This window comes from Grampus griseus (genome assembly GCF_964374135.1).
Source record: "Grampus griseus genome assembly, chromosome: 20".
Taxonomy (NCBI): domain Eukaryota; kingdom Metazoa; phylum Chordata; class Mammalia; order Artiodactyla; family Delphinidae; genus Grampus; species Grampus griseus.
In genome coordinates, this window is record NC_139014.1 from 49,833,126 (window position 1) to 49,849,914 (window position 16,789).

At 59.2% G+C, this 16,789-nt stretch overlaps 1 protein-coding gene across 3 annotated transcripts in view; it reads left to right on the forward strand.

Annotated features, from left to right (window-relative positions):
- Positions 1 to 539: 539 nt before the first annotated feature.
- CLUH (clustered mitochondria homolog) overlaps positions 540 to 16,789 on the forward strand; it is a 28,295-nt gene continuing 12,045 nt past the window's right edge. For 2 of the 3 annotated variants that reach the window (XM_082679596.1, XM_082679594.1), the window contains exons 1-15: positions 540 to 711; positions 7,978 to 8,180; positions 9,017 to 9,188; positions 10,184 to 10,327; positions 10,511 to 10,635; positions 10,714 to 10,868; positions 10,950 to 11,075; positions 11,349 to 11,496; positions 11,671 to 11,763; positions 12,925 to 13,619; positions 14,356 to 14,579; positions 14,685 to 14,789; positions 14,909 to 15,009; positions 16,441 to 16,593; positions 16,682 to 16,744. In XM_082679596.1, coding sequence (XP_082535722.1) covers positions 612 to 711; positions 7,978 to 8,180; positions 9,017 to 9,188; positions 10,184 to 10,327; positions 10,511 to 10,635; positions 10,714 to 10,868; positions 10,950 to 11,075; positions 11,349 to 11,496; positions 11,671 to 11,763; positions 12,925 to 13,619; positions 14,356 to 14,579; positions 14,685 to 14,789; positions 14,909 to 15,009; positions 16,441 to 16,593; positions 16,682 to 16,744 — 2,607 coding nt within the window. In that variant the 5' untranslated portion in view covers positions 540 to 611. The remainder of the gene's footprint in view (positions 712 to 7,977; positions 8,181 to 9,016; positions 9,189 to 10,183; positions 10,328 to 10,510; positions 10,636 to 10,713; positions 10,869 to 10,949; positions 11,076 to 11,348; positions 11,497 to 11,670; positions 11,764 to 12,924; positions 13,620 to 14,355; positions 14,580 to 14,684; positions 14,790 to 14,908; positions 15,010 to 16,440; positions 16,594 to 16,681; positions 16,745 to 16,789) is intronic. The other variant, XM_082679595.1, reaches the window with a different exon arrangement.

The window sequence follows — 16,789 nt, forward strand, 5'->3', positions numbered from 1 at the left end:
TAGCCACCCGCCACCCCTGCCTCTTGTGACCATGCCCTAGGCTACCCTCCACCCCCTCCTCAAGAAGCCAGACGCACACCCGCTCCACCCCTTCGGGGACGGCAAGCTCGGTGAGCACGGCGCTGAGTGAGGGTCATATTAACACCTCAGATTAGACACCGCGTGGTCATTTGGCAGATCTGCAATAGGAAGCCATTGGGGGAGGGGACTGTAAGCAATAGTAGTCCAGACGAGTCTCCCCGCAAGGTCAAGGTGCCCGCCCGACGGGCAACGAACCGCAAGGACTCCTCTCCGTAGCCCCGCCCCTCGAAGGGGCCCGAAACCTTTCTCTAGCCAGAGCCAGGGTACGTTCCCTTTAAGGCGTTCAAGAAAGTCACCACGTTGGTACACAGCGAACGAGGCGTGGCGTATTTTGTCCCTCGCCGGCCTTCGTGGGCCGGGCCGGGCGCGAGGGCGGGGCAAGGGAGCGGCGGTGGGGTCAAAGGCCATAGCGCGCACCACGTGGGCCGGTGACTCCGTCCTTCCCGCAGCTGCAGCGGCGCGCAGGGCACTTGGGTTAGTGGCGCGGCGGGCGGCGCGGACAGCCGAGGCGGACGCCCGCTCCCGCCGCCATGGTCATCAAAACAGACGAGTTGCCGGCGGCCGCCCCGGCGGACAGCGCCCGGGAGCCCAGCTCGCAGGCCGGTGGCAAGGGGCGGCCGGGCGCGACGGGTGAGCGGGGCCGGGGTCGGGGGGCAGCAGGGCGGGAGGCTGAATCGGGCCGAGTGGGCGGGGGGGTTCGGGGTTGCGCGGGGACCGCCGCCTTCCCTCCGCGCCTGGCTGGGTTGCATCTCGCCGAGCCCTCCACCGGGCGCCCCCGCCCTGAAGGTCACCTTCACTGTCGCCCCCGCCTGCGGCCCGGGCTTCACACGTGGGGTCCCGGGGCGGGCAGCGGCGGCTAACACACGCGTGCCAGATCGCGGAGAGACGTGCACGCGCATGCAGTTTCGGGGTGTGCCGGCTCCGCAGACGGACGGACGCGGCGGCCCCACCCCCTACGCCCCCGGGCATGGGGAACTCTCCGGACTGGGGTCACTTGACACTTGCTCCGTCAAGCACCCCCTTCGCGTCAGGATCCCAAGCATTCCCTGTGCACAGGGCTGCAGGCTTGCGAGTTAGACTCAGCTTGGGACTTCTCAGGCTTGGTCTGTGGGAAGAGTGCAAGTTGGGGTGTGTGTTTCGTGAGGGGGTTTCTGTGGTTCGTTCCCGGAGGCAAGGCTTTAACCCCAGGTCTGCAGGGTCTGATCTCCGTCCTGTAAGATGTCGGCCTGGAGGGCAGACCTGGGGGTCTGCCTGTGTATGGGGGCAAAGCCAAACTCCTTGGCAGGAGGTGGTGTTTGTGCCAGAACTTGATCATTAACCCGCCTTATTGCGAAAAGTGGGTCAGCCCAGAGTTGCTGTTTTTAAGGCAAAGGTCATCAGCATGGAGTCAAGCTCCCAGCTCTCCCCCGTGGGGCTGTGTGGCATTGGCTTTGGGAGTGGCTGCAGTTTTTCTCAGGTGGGGCCTGCCTCTCTCCTGGGCCTCCTCTGTTTCCTCTGTTTCTTCCATCACATCTTTGACTACAACCCTGAGGTTGGAAGCCCCTTCCCAGCCCTTGGGTTGTCATCTCCAAACCTTCCTCAGAGTCCCAGGGCTGGGCTGTGTCCCTCTGTGCCCTGGGTGACAGTGGGAGTGCAGAACTCCCCGTGCCTCACACTCCCCGTAACTCTCCTCAAAAGGGACTTGTCATCTTCATCTCCCTTCCCAGCTTGGGTGAGTCAGGACGGGAACAGTGTTAGGTGGGTTCTCTGACCCTGTAACTGATCACAGCCAGGTTAGCTGATGGTGGGGGATAGGTACTGTGGCAGCTTTGCTGATTGCCTAGAGAAGGCCAAGGTTTGGGCAGAATGACAAATGCTGATGACTCCAGCCTGCCAGGCTTCACCCTGATGAGGTTCTGAATCAGTGGAGCAGGCTAGATAAGAGGAGGTCGATTTCCCCTCCAGCAAAGAGACCTGAAGAGATGAAGCGACTTGGCCAAGGTCACACAGCAATTCAGCATTTGGATTTCCAGCTCACAGCCAGATTGCCAAGGCTGCCCTGGCCTGTCCCAGAGGAAGCTGGGAGAGGCATGTTGGCTGGGATCATATGCTGAGAACATAGGGACTGAGGAGAGGGGAGAGTGTTGGAGAATTTCTTTGAGGGGGTCTGTCTGGGGCAACCTGGGTCAGGGGAGGGTACAGCTGTTCATTTTGGGGAAACTGGAAGCATACTAGCAGGTGGAACATTGGCTCCCTAAGCCTCTGGGAGGCTTGTATAGAGCTAGGACTTGAATTATAGCCAGTCTGAATCTATTCAAAGGAGGAGGAGGCCTTAATGGAGACCCCCAACAGGCCCTCACCCAGGCTTCTGACCTCAGAACCCAGCTCTGGAAGTCCCCTTGAGGGGGACTAGTCCCCTTGAGGAGGTGATCAAGGCCTTTTATGGGGGGACCAAGGATCAGTTGCCTTGTTGGGAAAAAAGCTAGTTTTAGGGGTTAAGAGAATAGCAGGTTTTTCAAGTTTATGGTGGTGTGTCGAGTTCCTTCTGCCTAGGCGAGGGCTCCTTGGAGCTGAGGCCCAAAGCGGAGGGGAAGGGGGCTGGCAGACAGGAGAGGAACTTGGGGGCTTAGGGGAGCTCCTGGACAGGACCCCAGAGCTCTTCTTTTGGGTAGGTCTGAGCAGAGCAGCTCAGGGAACACTGGACTCTCCCCAGACCCTGCAGACCGCTTCTGGCCTGGGTGGAGATGGGAAGGAGGCAAACAGATGCCTACCTCCTTGGGATCTTCCTTAGGCTACCTGCCCCCACCCCTTTCCCTTGAAGCCCCAGATTCCTGGGATGGGGTGATATGCCTTCTGAGGCCTAACTTCCTGCAGGAGCCTCACCCTGTGAGGTTTTGGCTAGGGCGGGGCCTGGCCCTGGCACAGTCTACTGAGTGAGGCCATGCCAGGCTGGGAAACGCACACAGGGGCCACCTGGGATGGCTTACGTTTCTTTTCTAACTCCTTTCAGCTGCCCATTGGGTCCACGTTCTCCCGGGCCAGGCTGGGGCTGTGCTTTATCTCTTCATTCTGGGGGGCGGGAGGTGTATGCCATGCAGTTTGGGCAGCCCCTTCCCATTCTGCAGAGGATCGCCTTTCTCCTTCCCTAAAGCCCAGATGCTCAGGGGTACCCCCTGGGGTAAGGAAGCAGGGGTGTAGAGGAAGGGGGTACTGTTTACCTGGTGGGCGCTGCAGCCTGGGGGCTGGGGCTCAGGCCTGGGCTTGGGCGTCTGACAAACCTGGTTGTTTTCTTGACCTGGCTTGGCTGCCTGTTGCCTCTGCGACCTTGGGCAGCTTGGTTACTAAGCTTCTGGAGCCGCAGTTTCCTCAAGTGAGATGGGCTGGTCGAGCTGCTGGAGGGACCTGCCACGGGCTGGGCCTAGAGTGAGCGTTGGCTCTGTGGTAACCAGGGTGGGAGTGGTTGCAGCAGTTACGCAGGGGTCACTGCCAGGCTGCTCTGCCCCCCCTTCTCCACAGGGCTGGGGTGTGTCTGGGGAGGGCGGCGGAAGAAGAGGGGCTCTGCCGGGGCCTGGCCCTCCGCGGAGTGTGCGCGAGCCAGAACCCTCGGCGGGGGGTGCGGGGAGCCGTGGGCCTGCTGGGTGCCGGCCCTTCAGGGCTGCCTGGAGGGGGCCTGAGGGAGCCTGGCTGCCGCCCCCACCCTGGTTAGTACGGCTGCCGGAGCAGGCCCGCCTGGGCCCTGGCAACAAGTCAGAGGCCCTGGGAAGGCGCCCTGGCAAGGCTGGGCATGTTCCTTCTCCACAGCCGCGCGGCCTTTGGTCTGTCGCTGCCAGCTCTGTTTTCCCCAGGGGAGAGACTTGGTTTTCTCCTGGCAGCGCAGGGGCTGCTGGGGAGGGAAGTCGGAGCCTGCCAGCTTCTTGGTGGAGCTGGAGGCCTGGGGCACGGGTGCAGTTGTCCTCTGGGCGCCTGGGGTTAGGGTTCCCACCAGAGCTAGTGACTCTCAGGAAGGGGAGAGCTGTCAGGTCACCTGCAGGGGGCAGCACGAGCCAGAGGCCCCAGCCAGCCTCTTGACCCAGGAGGTGGGCAGGGTGCTCAGTGCAGCCGGTGGACAGGGGGGCAGCCACCTCGTGGCCTGGGCCCGAGTCTGTGCCAGCTGTTGCCGGCAGCCAGCTGAAGCGGTCCTGCCCACCCCCACTGGGGTTGAGGCCGAGGAGAGGACTCCCTTGCTGGGCTCTACCCCTGCCAGCCAGTCCCCAGGGCCCTCGATCCTGAGGGGCCCAGGTACCCCAGACGCTGGGTTCTCCTGCCCCACTGCTTCACCAGCAGGGACCCTCTTTTTGGGGGTACAGGGAGATGGGCCTGAGCACTGGTGGCAGCTCCACCTGGGGTCCTGGAGCCACCAGGGCCTCCGGGCCCACGGCCGTCCTTCTGGCCGACCTTGAGCAGGATGCGAGGCCGGGGGACTGTGCCCTTCCCAGGGCCGCCCAGCAGGCCTGGCCCTGCTGAAACCCGAAGCCAGCCGGCGGCCAGCTGCATGGCGGCAAGGGTAGAGGCAGAGGCCGGGACGAGGCACCCAGGCAGTGCCGGGCCTGAGCTGGAGAGCTGGCTGACTCGCGGCCATGGAGGTCCTGTGACTCCAGAACGCGGGCTGGGGCAGCCGCCGACCACACCAGGTGGGCTGTGGGGACAGGGAGCCAAGTGGCTGGCCTCTGGTGGGGAGGCCACTGGGCCTTGATCTGCTGTAGGGAGACCTTGAGGGTGCTTTGCAGGAGAGAGGAGGGGCAGGGCGGGCTGGCCTTAGGGGAGTGGAGGCCCCTGGGAACCAGCCACATTCCTTTGAAATCTGATAGGAGATTGGGTGCCCCCTGGGGCGGGAGCCTGCAACAGAGGTGCCTTCTGGGCAGGCTCCCTGAGCCAGGGGGGGAGTGGGAGCTGTGGCCACCCTTGCCCTCCTCTCTGTCCTCCTGGCCCAGACTCAGGGAGCACAGGCCACCTGTCTGGGTCCAGGCCTCTGGTTTCCCACTTTTGGGGTCTCAGAGACCTCAAAGCTGCTGTTCTGTATTGGGCAGGGGCCCCCTCATCCTGAGGGCTGGTCAGCCAGCAAAGCCTTTCTCAAGGCCTCAGCTGGGGGAAGGCCGCCTCATAGCTGTCACTCCTCTTGCTGCATTTTGAAAACTGACCAACCACCGCCCTTCTCCCACCCTCCCGTCCCTGTCTGCCGTGTCACAGAGTCAGCCAGGTTCTCCCTTTGGGGCCGGCTGCTCAGTTTCCAGGGGCTTGGGGTTGCCCCGCCTAGGACTGTGGGCTCACTTGAAGGAGAGGTCCTTGTGCGTCCTTGTAGTTGTTGGGAGTTTACCTTCAGGTTAGGAGCGGTGTGCTGGGGATGGAGGTGGCGACAGCTGCTGAAGGCCCGCCGTGGGCCAGGACTGAGGGCAGGGCAGCCATGTGGTAGAGGGCCTCTCCAGGGGGAAATCTAGGGTCCACTCTTGACCCTGGGCAAGGCACTGAACTTCTGGGCCTCAGACATCCTTATTTGGGGGAAGGAGGAGGGGACCGTATCTGAGCTCCTGGCCGTTCTGTTTATCACTCAGTTGAGGGGACGCGAGAAGAGGGAGTGGCTTCTCTCCACGTCCCGTTCCCGGTCCCCCCACGTGCCCTTGTGTGTCAGGCGTATCTGGACTTTTATCCATTTCCCGAGGCCCCTGCTCCATGTTTCTGGTAGGTCTGGGTAGAGCCCACACAGCTCTGGGGAGGTGCACCCCGTCCCCACTCCTCACAGCTGGGTAGGGAAGAGGAGGTGGAGTCTGGATGGGTTGGGGTCCAGAGCAGAGCTGGCTGAGCTGACCTGTCTGGAGCTCCCAGATAAGCAAGGGGCCAGTCTGGCTGCCAGGCAGGCCCTGGGCCGGAAAGCCCCGTGGGCCCGTGGGGCTCCAGGCAGGCCTGTGTTTCGCTGGAGGGTTTCTGCGAGGACATCCTCCTCTCCCCCAGCGGGGCAGGGCGGGAAGGGCTCTCCTCTGTTCCCCTTAGTGCCTGCGGAGAAATGGGAGCTTTTGTCACCTGCTCCTTCTCCCCACGACATGTGTGTCGGTTGCTGGTCACAAGTGCGGGGATTTTACAGTAATTAATTCATTAATTCAGTGCCTTTCTGTTGAGCGCGGGCAAGACAGGAGGAGGAAGATAGAGCTGCTGGTGTGAACAGCCCCCCGAGTGCAGCACGACACTGCTGCCAGGGGTCATTGGTCAGGCTTCAGAGAAGAGAGTTTATTTCACCTAGGCCTTGACGGATGAGTAGGAGTCTGCCTGATGGAATGGTATATGGGGGGCAGCATAAACAAAAGCGCAGGTAGGAGGGAAAATGTGTGGCTTGTTCTTAGGCTTCCGGGTAGTTTGGTGTAGCTGCACCTTGATGGGGAGAACTGGCAGGGGCTGAGGTGGACTTCAGGCCTAAGATGTTCGGTTCCCGTGAGCGGTAGAGCAGTGGAGAGTATTAGAAGGTTCTGAGTGGTACCTTTTGTTTTTTTTTGGAAGAGGAAAAAGCTATATTTATTTGATTCTATGGATTCTCACTTATTCCTATTAACCATTAATTATGCAGATTTACCATTAATGGAAATATTTTATCTTTTTTACTATGATCACCTTTAATAACAACTTAAAAAGCACTTTATTTAAAAAAGGAGTTATCTATATTTACCAGAATTTCGTTTGTAGAAGCACAAGTGTTGTCTCTGGATCACCCTTAGCTACTCATCTAAGGATATGGTCACACCATGGAAATGAAGATCACTTGTAGACTTTGGATATAAAACATGAACCGTTCACAAAAGTTGGTATAAGAATTTGCTCGCTACAGTTTCAATGCCCTCGTTTTCTCAAAAAGCTCCTGATACGTTTTTTTCTAAATCGTACCCTGAAATAAACACTGGTTTAACAGTTGTGTCATACAATAATACAAGCTTCTTGTAAACACCTGCAAAGTACAGACTTCATAAGGAAAGGATTATATGACTGTTAATCTTGTTATTTAAGGAAAGCCACTGAATTCTGAGTCTTTCAGTCTTTCTACTGGAATAGATATAAATGTACATATACACACATAATTAGGACTAGTGCATGTTCTAATTTTTTTTTAATTGCAGTACAGTTGATTTACAACGTTATGTTAATTTCAGGTGTACAGCAAGTGGAATTCTTGAAATAGGGGACATGGCCTGCAGCAGTCCTGTGACCAGTTTGGAGATTAGGTTGGGTGACTAGATAGGGATGAGGGGGGCGAGCATTCGCAGTGCAGGGGCTGGTTTGTGGAGGAAGATAAATTCCGTGCTGACAAGATGAGTCTGGTGAGGCCTAAGGGATGGCCACATGTTGAAAAACTGGAGCGAGGCCTGGATTGGTCACGTGAGCTGGGAGACGGGAGGGCATTTGCAGTCACGGGCAAGGGTGAGGTGGGAATGAGGAGAGGCTGGGGCCCAGGACACCCACAGCTGGACTGCCAGGAGGAGGGCAAGCTGGAGAGAGAAGAAAAAGAGCAGCAGAGTCCATCAGGGAAGAGGAGGAAGTGAGCGGTGGGGGAGGGAAGCCAAGCAGCTAGTTGCCTAAGGCCAGAGCAGACCCTCAGGTTTGGCCCTTAGGGTGGCATTGGTGGCTCTGGGGAGAGTGGTCTGGGTGGCCTATTCACACGGCTGCCAGACTGGGGGCCCGAGGAGCAGATAGGAAGCGAGGGCCCAGGGTGTGGAGGCGAGCGAGCGGGCAGTAGCCTGCAGGCGTGCCCTGGGGTGCGGTGGGACCGGAGTCTGGCGCAGGGCCGAGTCTTGGGAGGACAGGCAGACGCCATTCTGTAGGGCTGTGTCCACCCTGGTAGGTGAGGCAGACCTCGCCAGCGAGGCCCGTCTGACTCAGCTCCTTTCTTTTCCCCCGCAGAGCTGCCATCAGTCATGCTGTTGAATGGGGACTGCCCGGAGAGCCTGAAAAAGGAAGAGGGGGCTGCCGAACCGCCCCGGGAAAATGGGCTGGATGAGGCTGAGCCGGGAGAGGAGACCACTGGACAGGAAGTCATTGTCATTCAGGACACGGGCTTTTCTGTGAAGATCCTGGCTCCTGGGATCGAGCCCTTCTCCCTCCAGGTGAAATGATAGAGGGGTACTGGGGGCCAGGGCCTGCGCCTGTTGGGGAGCATGAGGGTGCGAAGCCAAGCTTTGCCCTTGCCCGGTCTGGCCCCGTGTTGAGGCAGGAAACCGAGGGTCCTGTGCCTTCCAAGGTCACTCAGCTAACGTGGTGGACGTGGGAGTCCAGGTTCAGGCCGTTGCCTCAGTGCAAGGGGACAGATCCCAGCTGGGACTGCCAGCCCTGTTTGGGGATCGGTATGGTAGTGGCTGGGTAGTGTTGGGGTCCCAGGGCTCCCCACCCTCAGGTAGGTCAATTCTCTGGCTGGAGTTTTACCATCTGTCTGAGAGGAGAGTGGTAGTGGGTGGTCTTCAAGAGCCGAGCCGACCCAGAGGTCTTGTAAACTGTTACTCACTGGGGAACCAGGTGAGGCCCTCTTGTGTCTTCTGGGGCCACAGGCTTCAGCCCCACAGCACACCTTCCTGAAGGGGGAAGCCATTTGCCCTGGGGACCTTGGCACTGGGCAAAGGAGGAGGCAAGATGACTCTTTTCTTTTCCTTGTTTTTACACCTCCTGCTGCTCTACTCAGGGCCTGCTCTTGGTCTGCAGGAATAGTTTAAGCTTGCGGGTAACAGGGCAAGGCTCTGTCCTGCACGTGTGTATATGTACCCTGCACACACACATACACACACACAGGTGCAAGTGGGCATGGTATGTATGGGCAGGGCCTGGAATTTAAAATAAAAGCCAAAAAGGGGGAAACAGTATTTGGAGCATTGACTTTAGGCATCCAGGTGCTTTGGGCTGGGGAAGCGGTATGTTTTCACCAGGTTGGTCAGGGCCTTCTCCCTGGCAGGTGTCCCCCCAGGAGATGGTACAGGAGATCCACCAGGTGCTCATGGACCGTGAAGACACATGTCACCGCACCTGCTTCTCACTGCACCTGGACGGCAACATGCTGGACCACTTCTCAGAGCTGCGCAGTGTGGAGGGGCTGCAGGAGGGCTCGGTGCTACGCGTGGTGGAAGGTTTGTCTGGAAGTTGTGCGGCCCGCCAAGGGGGGGCATGAGGAGGCGGGGCCAGGCGGCGCTCACCCCCACCCCACCCCTCCCGCTGGTACCTTGGTGTCACTGTGTCACAGATGAGCACGTGGAGGCTCAGGGCAGCCTTGAACTTGTGGAGGCAGGAGAAGACGGGACAGGAGCACAGGTCTGCTTCGCAGGCCGTCACAAGCACACCCTCCAACTTCATGGCTGAATATCAGAGTCGTGATTTTAAACAAAACAAACAGTGCCAGGCAGGTGCTTGAAATCAGCCCGTTCAAATTTTATAGATAAAAGTTCAGTCTCTTAAGGAAACTAAGGTTTCACGGCTCTTGAGCAGGGAAGTCAGGCCCAGTGTGGGACGGTCAGCTGGCACAGTGAGTCTGGTTTGTTTGTTTAAAAAAAAAAAAAAATCACGTGAACTTAGGTTACCTGGGGAAAGGTGGCACTGCTGTTCTAGGCATGTCAGCCAAGGAGCAAATGTGGGAGAAATGTAACCCAGCTGTGCCCAGACTTACCTAATGACGAAACCTCTGTCCTTCCCCAGAAGAGCCCTCATTGAAATTTCATGAAACATGAGTTGGAGAGCAGTGTTGCAGTTTGAGGTCCTGTAAGTCCTCAGGCCACCCCCGGCCAGGGCTGCCCTGGGAGAACTGGACTGAGCCCATGGGGACCTAGCAGCTGTGCTGGGCTGCCCACCCGAGACACTCGTGGGCAGAGAGCAGGGGCCTTCTGTGTGCACTTCCAGAGGCATTTGTTGTGCCCTTTGGCATAAGGTTCTTTGCAAACAAGGATCCCTGCCCACCAGCAGGCAGGTGTATGTGTTGAAAGCAGAATTCCAGCTTATGTGTTCATAAGGGAATTTGTAAGTGAAAGCCTAAAACTAAAATCAAGACCACCCCTGGTAGTGCCATGGCCGACTTCTCTCTGCTGGGTGGGTTTTTGCCCTGGTGACGCCCTGCCCATCCCCCTCCCGACAGAGCCATACACGGTGCGAGAGGCCCGCATCCACGTGCGCCACGTTCGAGACCTGCTCAAGAGCCTGGACCCATCCGATGCCTTCAACGGGGTTGACTGCAATTCCTTGTCCTTCCTGAGTGTCTTTACTGACGGCGACCTGGGAGGTGCGCGAGGCATTGGGGCTGGCGGTTGGGCAGACGGGCCGGGAGCAAGTTGGCCAGGGGCTGGTGAAGGGGCCAAGGGCTCGGCCTTCCCACCTGGAGGGACACAGACCGGGGCCACCTGAGCTGGGGAGGGAGTTGGCCCCTGGGTGGTCCTGGGCTGACCACCAGCCTCGGGTCCCTCAGACAGCGGGAAGCGGAAGAAGGGCTTGGAGATGGACCCCATCGACTGTACCCCGCCTGAGTACATCCTTCCAGGGAGCCGGGAGCGGCCGCTGTGTCCTCTGCAGCCCCAGAACCGTGATTGGAAGGTGGGAGCAGGTCTCTTTTGGGGTGGGGGATCGCCACACCAGGAAGCCTGGCCCACTCGTGCTTGGCCGTTCCTGCAGCCCCTGCAGTGCCTGAAAGTGCTCACCATGAGCGGCTGGAACCCACCCCCTGGGAATCGCAAGATGCACGGGGACCTCATGTACCTGTTCGTGATCACAGCCGAGGACCGACAAGTCAGCATCACGGCGTCCACTCGGGGGTTCTACCTGAACCAGTAAGTCCTCGTGCGAGCCCGTTCCGAGTCCGTGGGCAGCTGCTTGGGGTGCCCTGCACAGTGGCCACCGTCTCCCTGCAGGTCCACAGCGTACCACTTCAACCCCAAGCCTGCCAGCCCCCGCTTCCTCAGCCATTCCCTGGTGGAGCTGCTCAACCAGATCAGCCCAACCTTCAAAAAAAACTTTGCCGTCCTGCAGAAGAAAAGGTAGCACCTTGGCCCACCTGTCCCTCATCCCACGTCCCATGGGGTGGGTGAACCATACAGCCTGAACTCTAGCCCTCCTGCCCTAAGCTGTGCCCCCAGCACCCCAGAGCTCCCTTCTAGGCAGCAGTCAGCCTAGCAGCCCTACGACAGGCGGCCGTGTGCTTCCGTCGGACTCTCCAGGGACAGGGCAGAGCCAGTGGGACCTTGGAGAAGGGGCCCAGGGCAGGGCTCTGGGCTCAGTGGGCTGCCCCATCTCCCCTCTGCCCACCACAGGGTCCAGCGCCACCCGTTCGAGAGGATCGCCACCCCATTCCAGGTATACAGCTGGACAGCGCCCCAGGCGGAGCATGCCATGGACTGTGTGCGCGCAGAGGATGCCTACACCTCCCGGCTGGGCTACGAGGAGCATATTCCAGGACAGGTGCCTGCAGCCTCGCGGCCCACCCTTAGCTCTTCCCTCCCTTCCCCTGGTGGACGCCAGGCTGGGTTCTGGGTGCTTGGGGGGCTGTCTGCGGGGAGGCGGGGGACGGGACTGCCCCGAGCAGGTGCTGGGGGCTCAGGTTGAGCCGGTGTCTCCCTCCCTGTCCTGCTGTAGACCCGGGACTGGAATGAAGAGCTGCAGACAACGCGGGAGCTGCCTCGGAAGAACCTGCCTGAGCGGCTGCTGCGAGAAAGAGCCATATTCAAGGTGCCCGTGGCCCCTCAGGCCTGACCGGTGGCCGCAGGCCCTCCTGCCACCTACCTGCTCGTTTTCTGTGAACAAGACGGAAGCTGGGGTGGGCTGTCAGGGATCTTCCAGGGCGTTCTGCCAGCCTTCCGCCTCCTGGTAGATGACCCCAACTCCTTCTTCTGGCCTCTCTGAGATTTAGTGTCTGTGGGCCGGAACCGGTGGGGACACGCCTCCAGGATGGGCTGAGTGGCAAGGTCCATGACAGCTTCCCTCCCAGCACACCCACGTGGAACCCTCAGCTGGACACACGTGCCCTACTGAGATATCCGTAGTGTTTTTCCTGAGACAGATGAGGAAAAAGCAGTGCTTTTGAAAAAAGTTTCTTTGAAATCTCCCATAATCTTACTAGAGATGATAATGGTGACGATAAGATCTAAAGCCCGGGGTGCTCACTTTGCCAGGGGCTGTGCCAGGTGCTGTGTAGGCATTGCCTCCTGTAATCTTCCAGACACCTTGTAAAGGCTGATACTTTTATGTCACAGTTTTATAGATGAGAAAACAGGTCTGAGAGGTGATCCAGCCAAGATCACCTGGCACGTATTTGGTGATTCCCAGACCCACCCCAGTCCTCACTCTCCCTTTTAATCACTAAGCTCTGCTCTCTCTCGCAGTATAAGTGTTACATTTTTTCAAAACTGGGGTTTCTTTTTTTTTTAATAAATTTATTTATTTTATTTTATTTTATTTGTGGCTGCGTTGGGTCTTCGTTGCTGCGCACGGGCTTTTCTCTGGTTGTGGTGAGCGGGGGCTACTCTTCGTCGCGGTGCACAGGCTTCTCATTGCGGTGGCTTCTCTTGTTGCGGAGCATGGGCTCTAGACACGTGGGCTTCGGTAGTTGTGGCGCACGGGCTCTAGAGTGCAGGCTCAGTAGTTGTGGCTCGCGGGCTTAGTTGCTCCCCGGCATGTGGGATCTTCCCAGACCAGGGCTCGAACCCGTGTCCCTGCATTGGCAGGTGGATTCTTAACCACTGCGCCACCAGGGAAGTCCAAAACTGGGGTTTCTTGCCCTTTTCCAAATGTGAGGAAACTTTGTCCTGCTTACCTCCACCAGCCCTGGGCGAGCTTGGCCAGGCGGGATGAACCCCGCGGCTCTCTCACCCTCCAACCTCGGGCCCCCAGGTACACAGCGACTTCACAGCGGCAGCCACGCGGGGCGCCATGGCAGTCATCGATGGCAACGTGATGGCCATCAACCCCAGCGAGGAGACCAAGATGCAGATGTTCATCTGGAACAACATCTTCTTCAGCTTGGGCTTTGACGTCCGCGACCACTACAAGGACTTCGGGGGGGACGTGGCGGCCTATGTGGCGCCCACCAATGACCTGAATGGCGTGCGCACATACAATGCCGTGGATGTGGAGGGGCTGTACACGCTGGGCACGGTGGTAGTGGATTACCGCGGCTACCGTGTCACGGCCCAGTCCATCATCCCCGGCATCCTGGAGCGGGACCAGGAGCAGAGCGTCATCTACGGCTCCATTGACTTTGGCAAGACGGTGGTGTCGCACCCACGTTACCTGGAGCTGCTGGAACGCACGAGCCGGCCCCTCAAGATCCTGAGGCACCGGGTGCTCAACGACCGGGATGAAGAGGTGGAGCTCTGCTCCTCCGTGGAGTGCAAGGGCATCATCGGCAACGACGGTCGCCACTACATCCTTGACCTGCTGCGCACCTTCCCCCCCGACCTCAACTTCCTGCCCGTGCCCGGCGAGGTGCTGCCCGAGGAGTGCACCCGCGCCGGTTTCCCCCGCGCCCACCGCCACAAGCTCTGCTGCCTGCGCCAGGAGCTGGTGGACGCCTTCGTGGAGCACAGGTGGGAAGCCAGGGCAAGCGGCTGCGTCCTCTGGTGGGTGGTCCTGGGGCCTGATCCTTGATGGGGGGCGGCTTTGGAAAGTGAAGAGGAGCTAGCTCTGGCCCTGGCCATCCCAGCCCCAGCGCCACCCACCGCGGCATCAGGCTCCCCAGCACGGACATCCAAGAGCCTTATGTGGGTCAGAAACTAGCAAGTGGCTAGACCAGCGGCTTTCAGCTGCCGGAAGCGGGTCTGTTCCCTCAGGGAGCACATGGAAACCTGGTTAGGTGTCTGAACCTCCCAGTGCCAGGGCCCTGGAGGAGGGGTGGGGGCGGGGTCCCTGCTGCTGCCGTTTCGTGCTTAGGGGTCAGCCCGTCAAATGCCCCAGAATAATCTCCCTGTCAGAATGCCAGGGGGGTTCCTGGCGCTCTCAAGAGCCCTGGGCTGCGTGTGAGCCCCCCACACACCAGCTGTCCTCTTCCTGTCTGGGAAGATACCCATTATTGCTGTGACCTGCTGCCGCCACCTGGTAGTAGTGCTGGACTGGCACATGCACACGTGTGTGGACGCTTGCACACTGGAAGGGATGTGTCCCCCAGGCCGGCAGGGTGTCCAGCCCCAACATCCCTCAGCCCCAGCGGGGCAGGAGCCAGGGCCTGGCTCAGGTCCCCCGAAGCCAGCAGGAAGCCGCCAGAGCAGTTACGCTTCTACATACCCCTCCTCTATTCCCTGCTCTGCCCCATCCACTGTGCTCTAGGTACCTCCTCTTCATGAAGCTGGCAGCCCTACAGCTGATGCAGCAGAAGGCCAGCAAGATGGAGACCCCCCTGTCACTGGAAAACGGCGACTCCCCATCCTCGGAGTCCAAGCCTGAAGACCCTCCAGCACCCGAGGTGGGAAGCGAGGAGGAGGGCAGCAGTGCTAGTGGCCTGGCCAAGGTGAAGGAGCTGGCAGAGACCATCGCCTCGGATGACGGGACAGGTGGGGCTGCCGTGGCTGCCGGGGGAGCCCAGGACAAGGGAGGCTCGGCTGCTGCCCCACCGGAGCGGGAGTGGGGCTACCTCCTAATGGGCAGCGTCTCTACAGCAGATCCTCGCAGTCGGGAGGTGATCCGCAACGCATGCAAGGCTGTGGGCTCCATCAGCAGCACGGCCTTTGACGTCCGCTTCAACCCCGACATCTTCTCGCCAGGTGAATGGTCCTCTAGGGCCCCAGCGCTGGTGGGCCTGTTCACCCACCTGAGGGCTGCCGTCTGTCTGGCCACCTGCCTCTCTTCTGCCTGGCTCATGCCTCTGCCCTCCCTCCCCCAGGGGTTCGCTTCCCGGAGTCTTGCCAGGAGGAAGTTCGGGACCAGAAGCAGCTGCTAAAAGATGCTGCTGCCTTCCTGCTCTCCTGCCAGATCCCCGGCTTGGTGAGGGCACGGGTGGGACGAGGGACTGCCCAGAGGGTGCTGTTACAGGCCCCAGGGCCTCATCCATCTCCGACTCTGGAAGCTTGTGGAACCTTTGCGGGAGTGACTTAGGCCTGCTGACCTGCAAGGCAGGCAGGGTGGAGTTCTCCCCAGAATGGGGCTGCTGACACACAGGGGTCAAGGGAGGCATCAGGTTCTGCTCTGCGTGCCCTCCCTTGTAGGCTGGCAGCTGGGGTCTGGCCCTCTGAGCCCCTGTGTGATGGGATGGCTGATAGAGGGGCTGGGGGCGTCTTCACCCCCACAAGCTTTGTACATAGGCCCTGTGTATGTACACGGTGCTTGCTCCCTCCAAGGCAGCCCTGAGCTTAGGTGCCATGCTGTCCCCCGATCTTTTTTTTTTTAACATCTTTATTGGAGTATAATTGCTTTACAATGGTGTGTTAGTTTTTGCTTTATAACAAAGTGAATCAGCTATATGTATACATATATCCCCATATCTCCTCCCTCCCACCCTCCCTATCCCACCCCTCTAGGTGGTCACAAAGCACCGAGCTGATCTCCCTGTGCTATGCGGCTGCTTCCCACTAGCTATCTGTTTTACATTTGGTAGTATATATATGTCCATGCCACTCTCTCACTTTGTCCCAGCTTACCCTTCCCCCTCCCCGTGTCCTCAAGTCCATTCTCTACATCTGCGTCTTTATTCCTGTCCTGCCCCTAGGTTCTTCAGAACCATTTTTTTTTCAATTCCATATATATGTGTTAGCATACAGTATTTGTTTTTCTCTTTCTGACTTACTTCACTCTGTATGACAGACTCTAGGTCCATCCACCTCACTACAAATAACTCAATTTTGTTTCTTTTTATGGCTGAGTAATATTCCATTGTATATATGTGCCACATCTTCTTTATTCATTCATCGGTTGATGGACACTTAGGTTGCTTCCATGTCCTGGCGATTGTAAATTGAGCTGCAGTGAACATTGTGGTACATGACTTTTTTTGAATTACGGTTTTCTCATGGTATATGCCCAGTGGTGGGATTGCTGTGTCCCCCGATCTTTGAGCTGAGCCTGCCGTGCTGGCTGCCCCAGGCCCCTGCGAGGCGCAGCACAACCGCGGGATGAAGCTGTGGCCCTGCTTCTTCCTGTGCAATCACAGGAGAGCCTGTGCGGCTCCCTCATCCCTGATTCCCCGCCTTGTGGGCCCAGCAGTCGCAGGGGTGATGGTGGCCTGTGCAGAAGGCTGGGGACAAGATCTCACATTCTTGCTGCCGCTTTGTCTCCTTCCCTCTTCCCGATTGGGAGCTGGGGTCTCAGTCCCCTCCTTCCCTCAGGGCCTCAGGATAGCGTGAGCTCCCTTGGGAAGACCCAGGGCGGGAGGAAGCGGAGGCCCTGGGCTGGGGGGGCCTGACGTGCTGCAGCCCGCAGGTGAAGGACTTCGCAGACCACGCGGTGCTGCCCATGGACGGAGCCACGCTGGCCGAGGTGATGCGTCAGCGCGGCATCAACATGCGCTACCTGGGCAAGGTGCTGGACCTGGTAGTCCGGAGCCCGGCCCGGGACCAGCTGGACCACATCTACGTGAGTGGTGCCCAGGGTGGCTGTGGGATGGCGGGGCTGGGATGGAGGCCGGGGCCTGACCAAGACTCCCCTCTCTGCACCCTTGCAGAAGATCGGCATCGGAGAGCTCATCACCCGCTCTGCCAAGCACATCTTCAAGACGTACTTACAGGTACTGCGCTCCCTCCCCGTCCTGGGCCATGGGGATGTCGGGGGG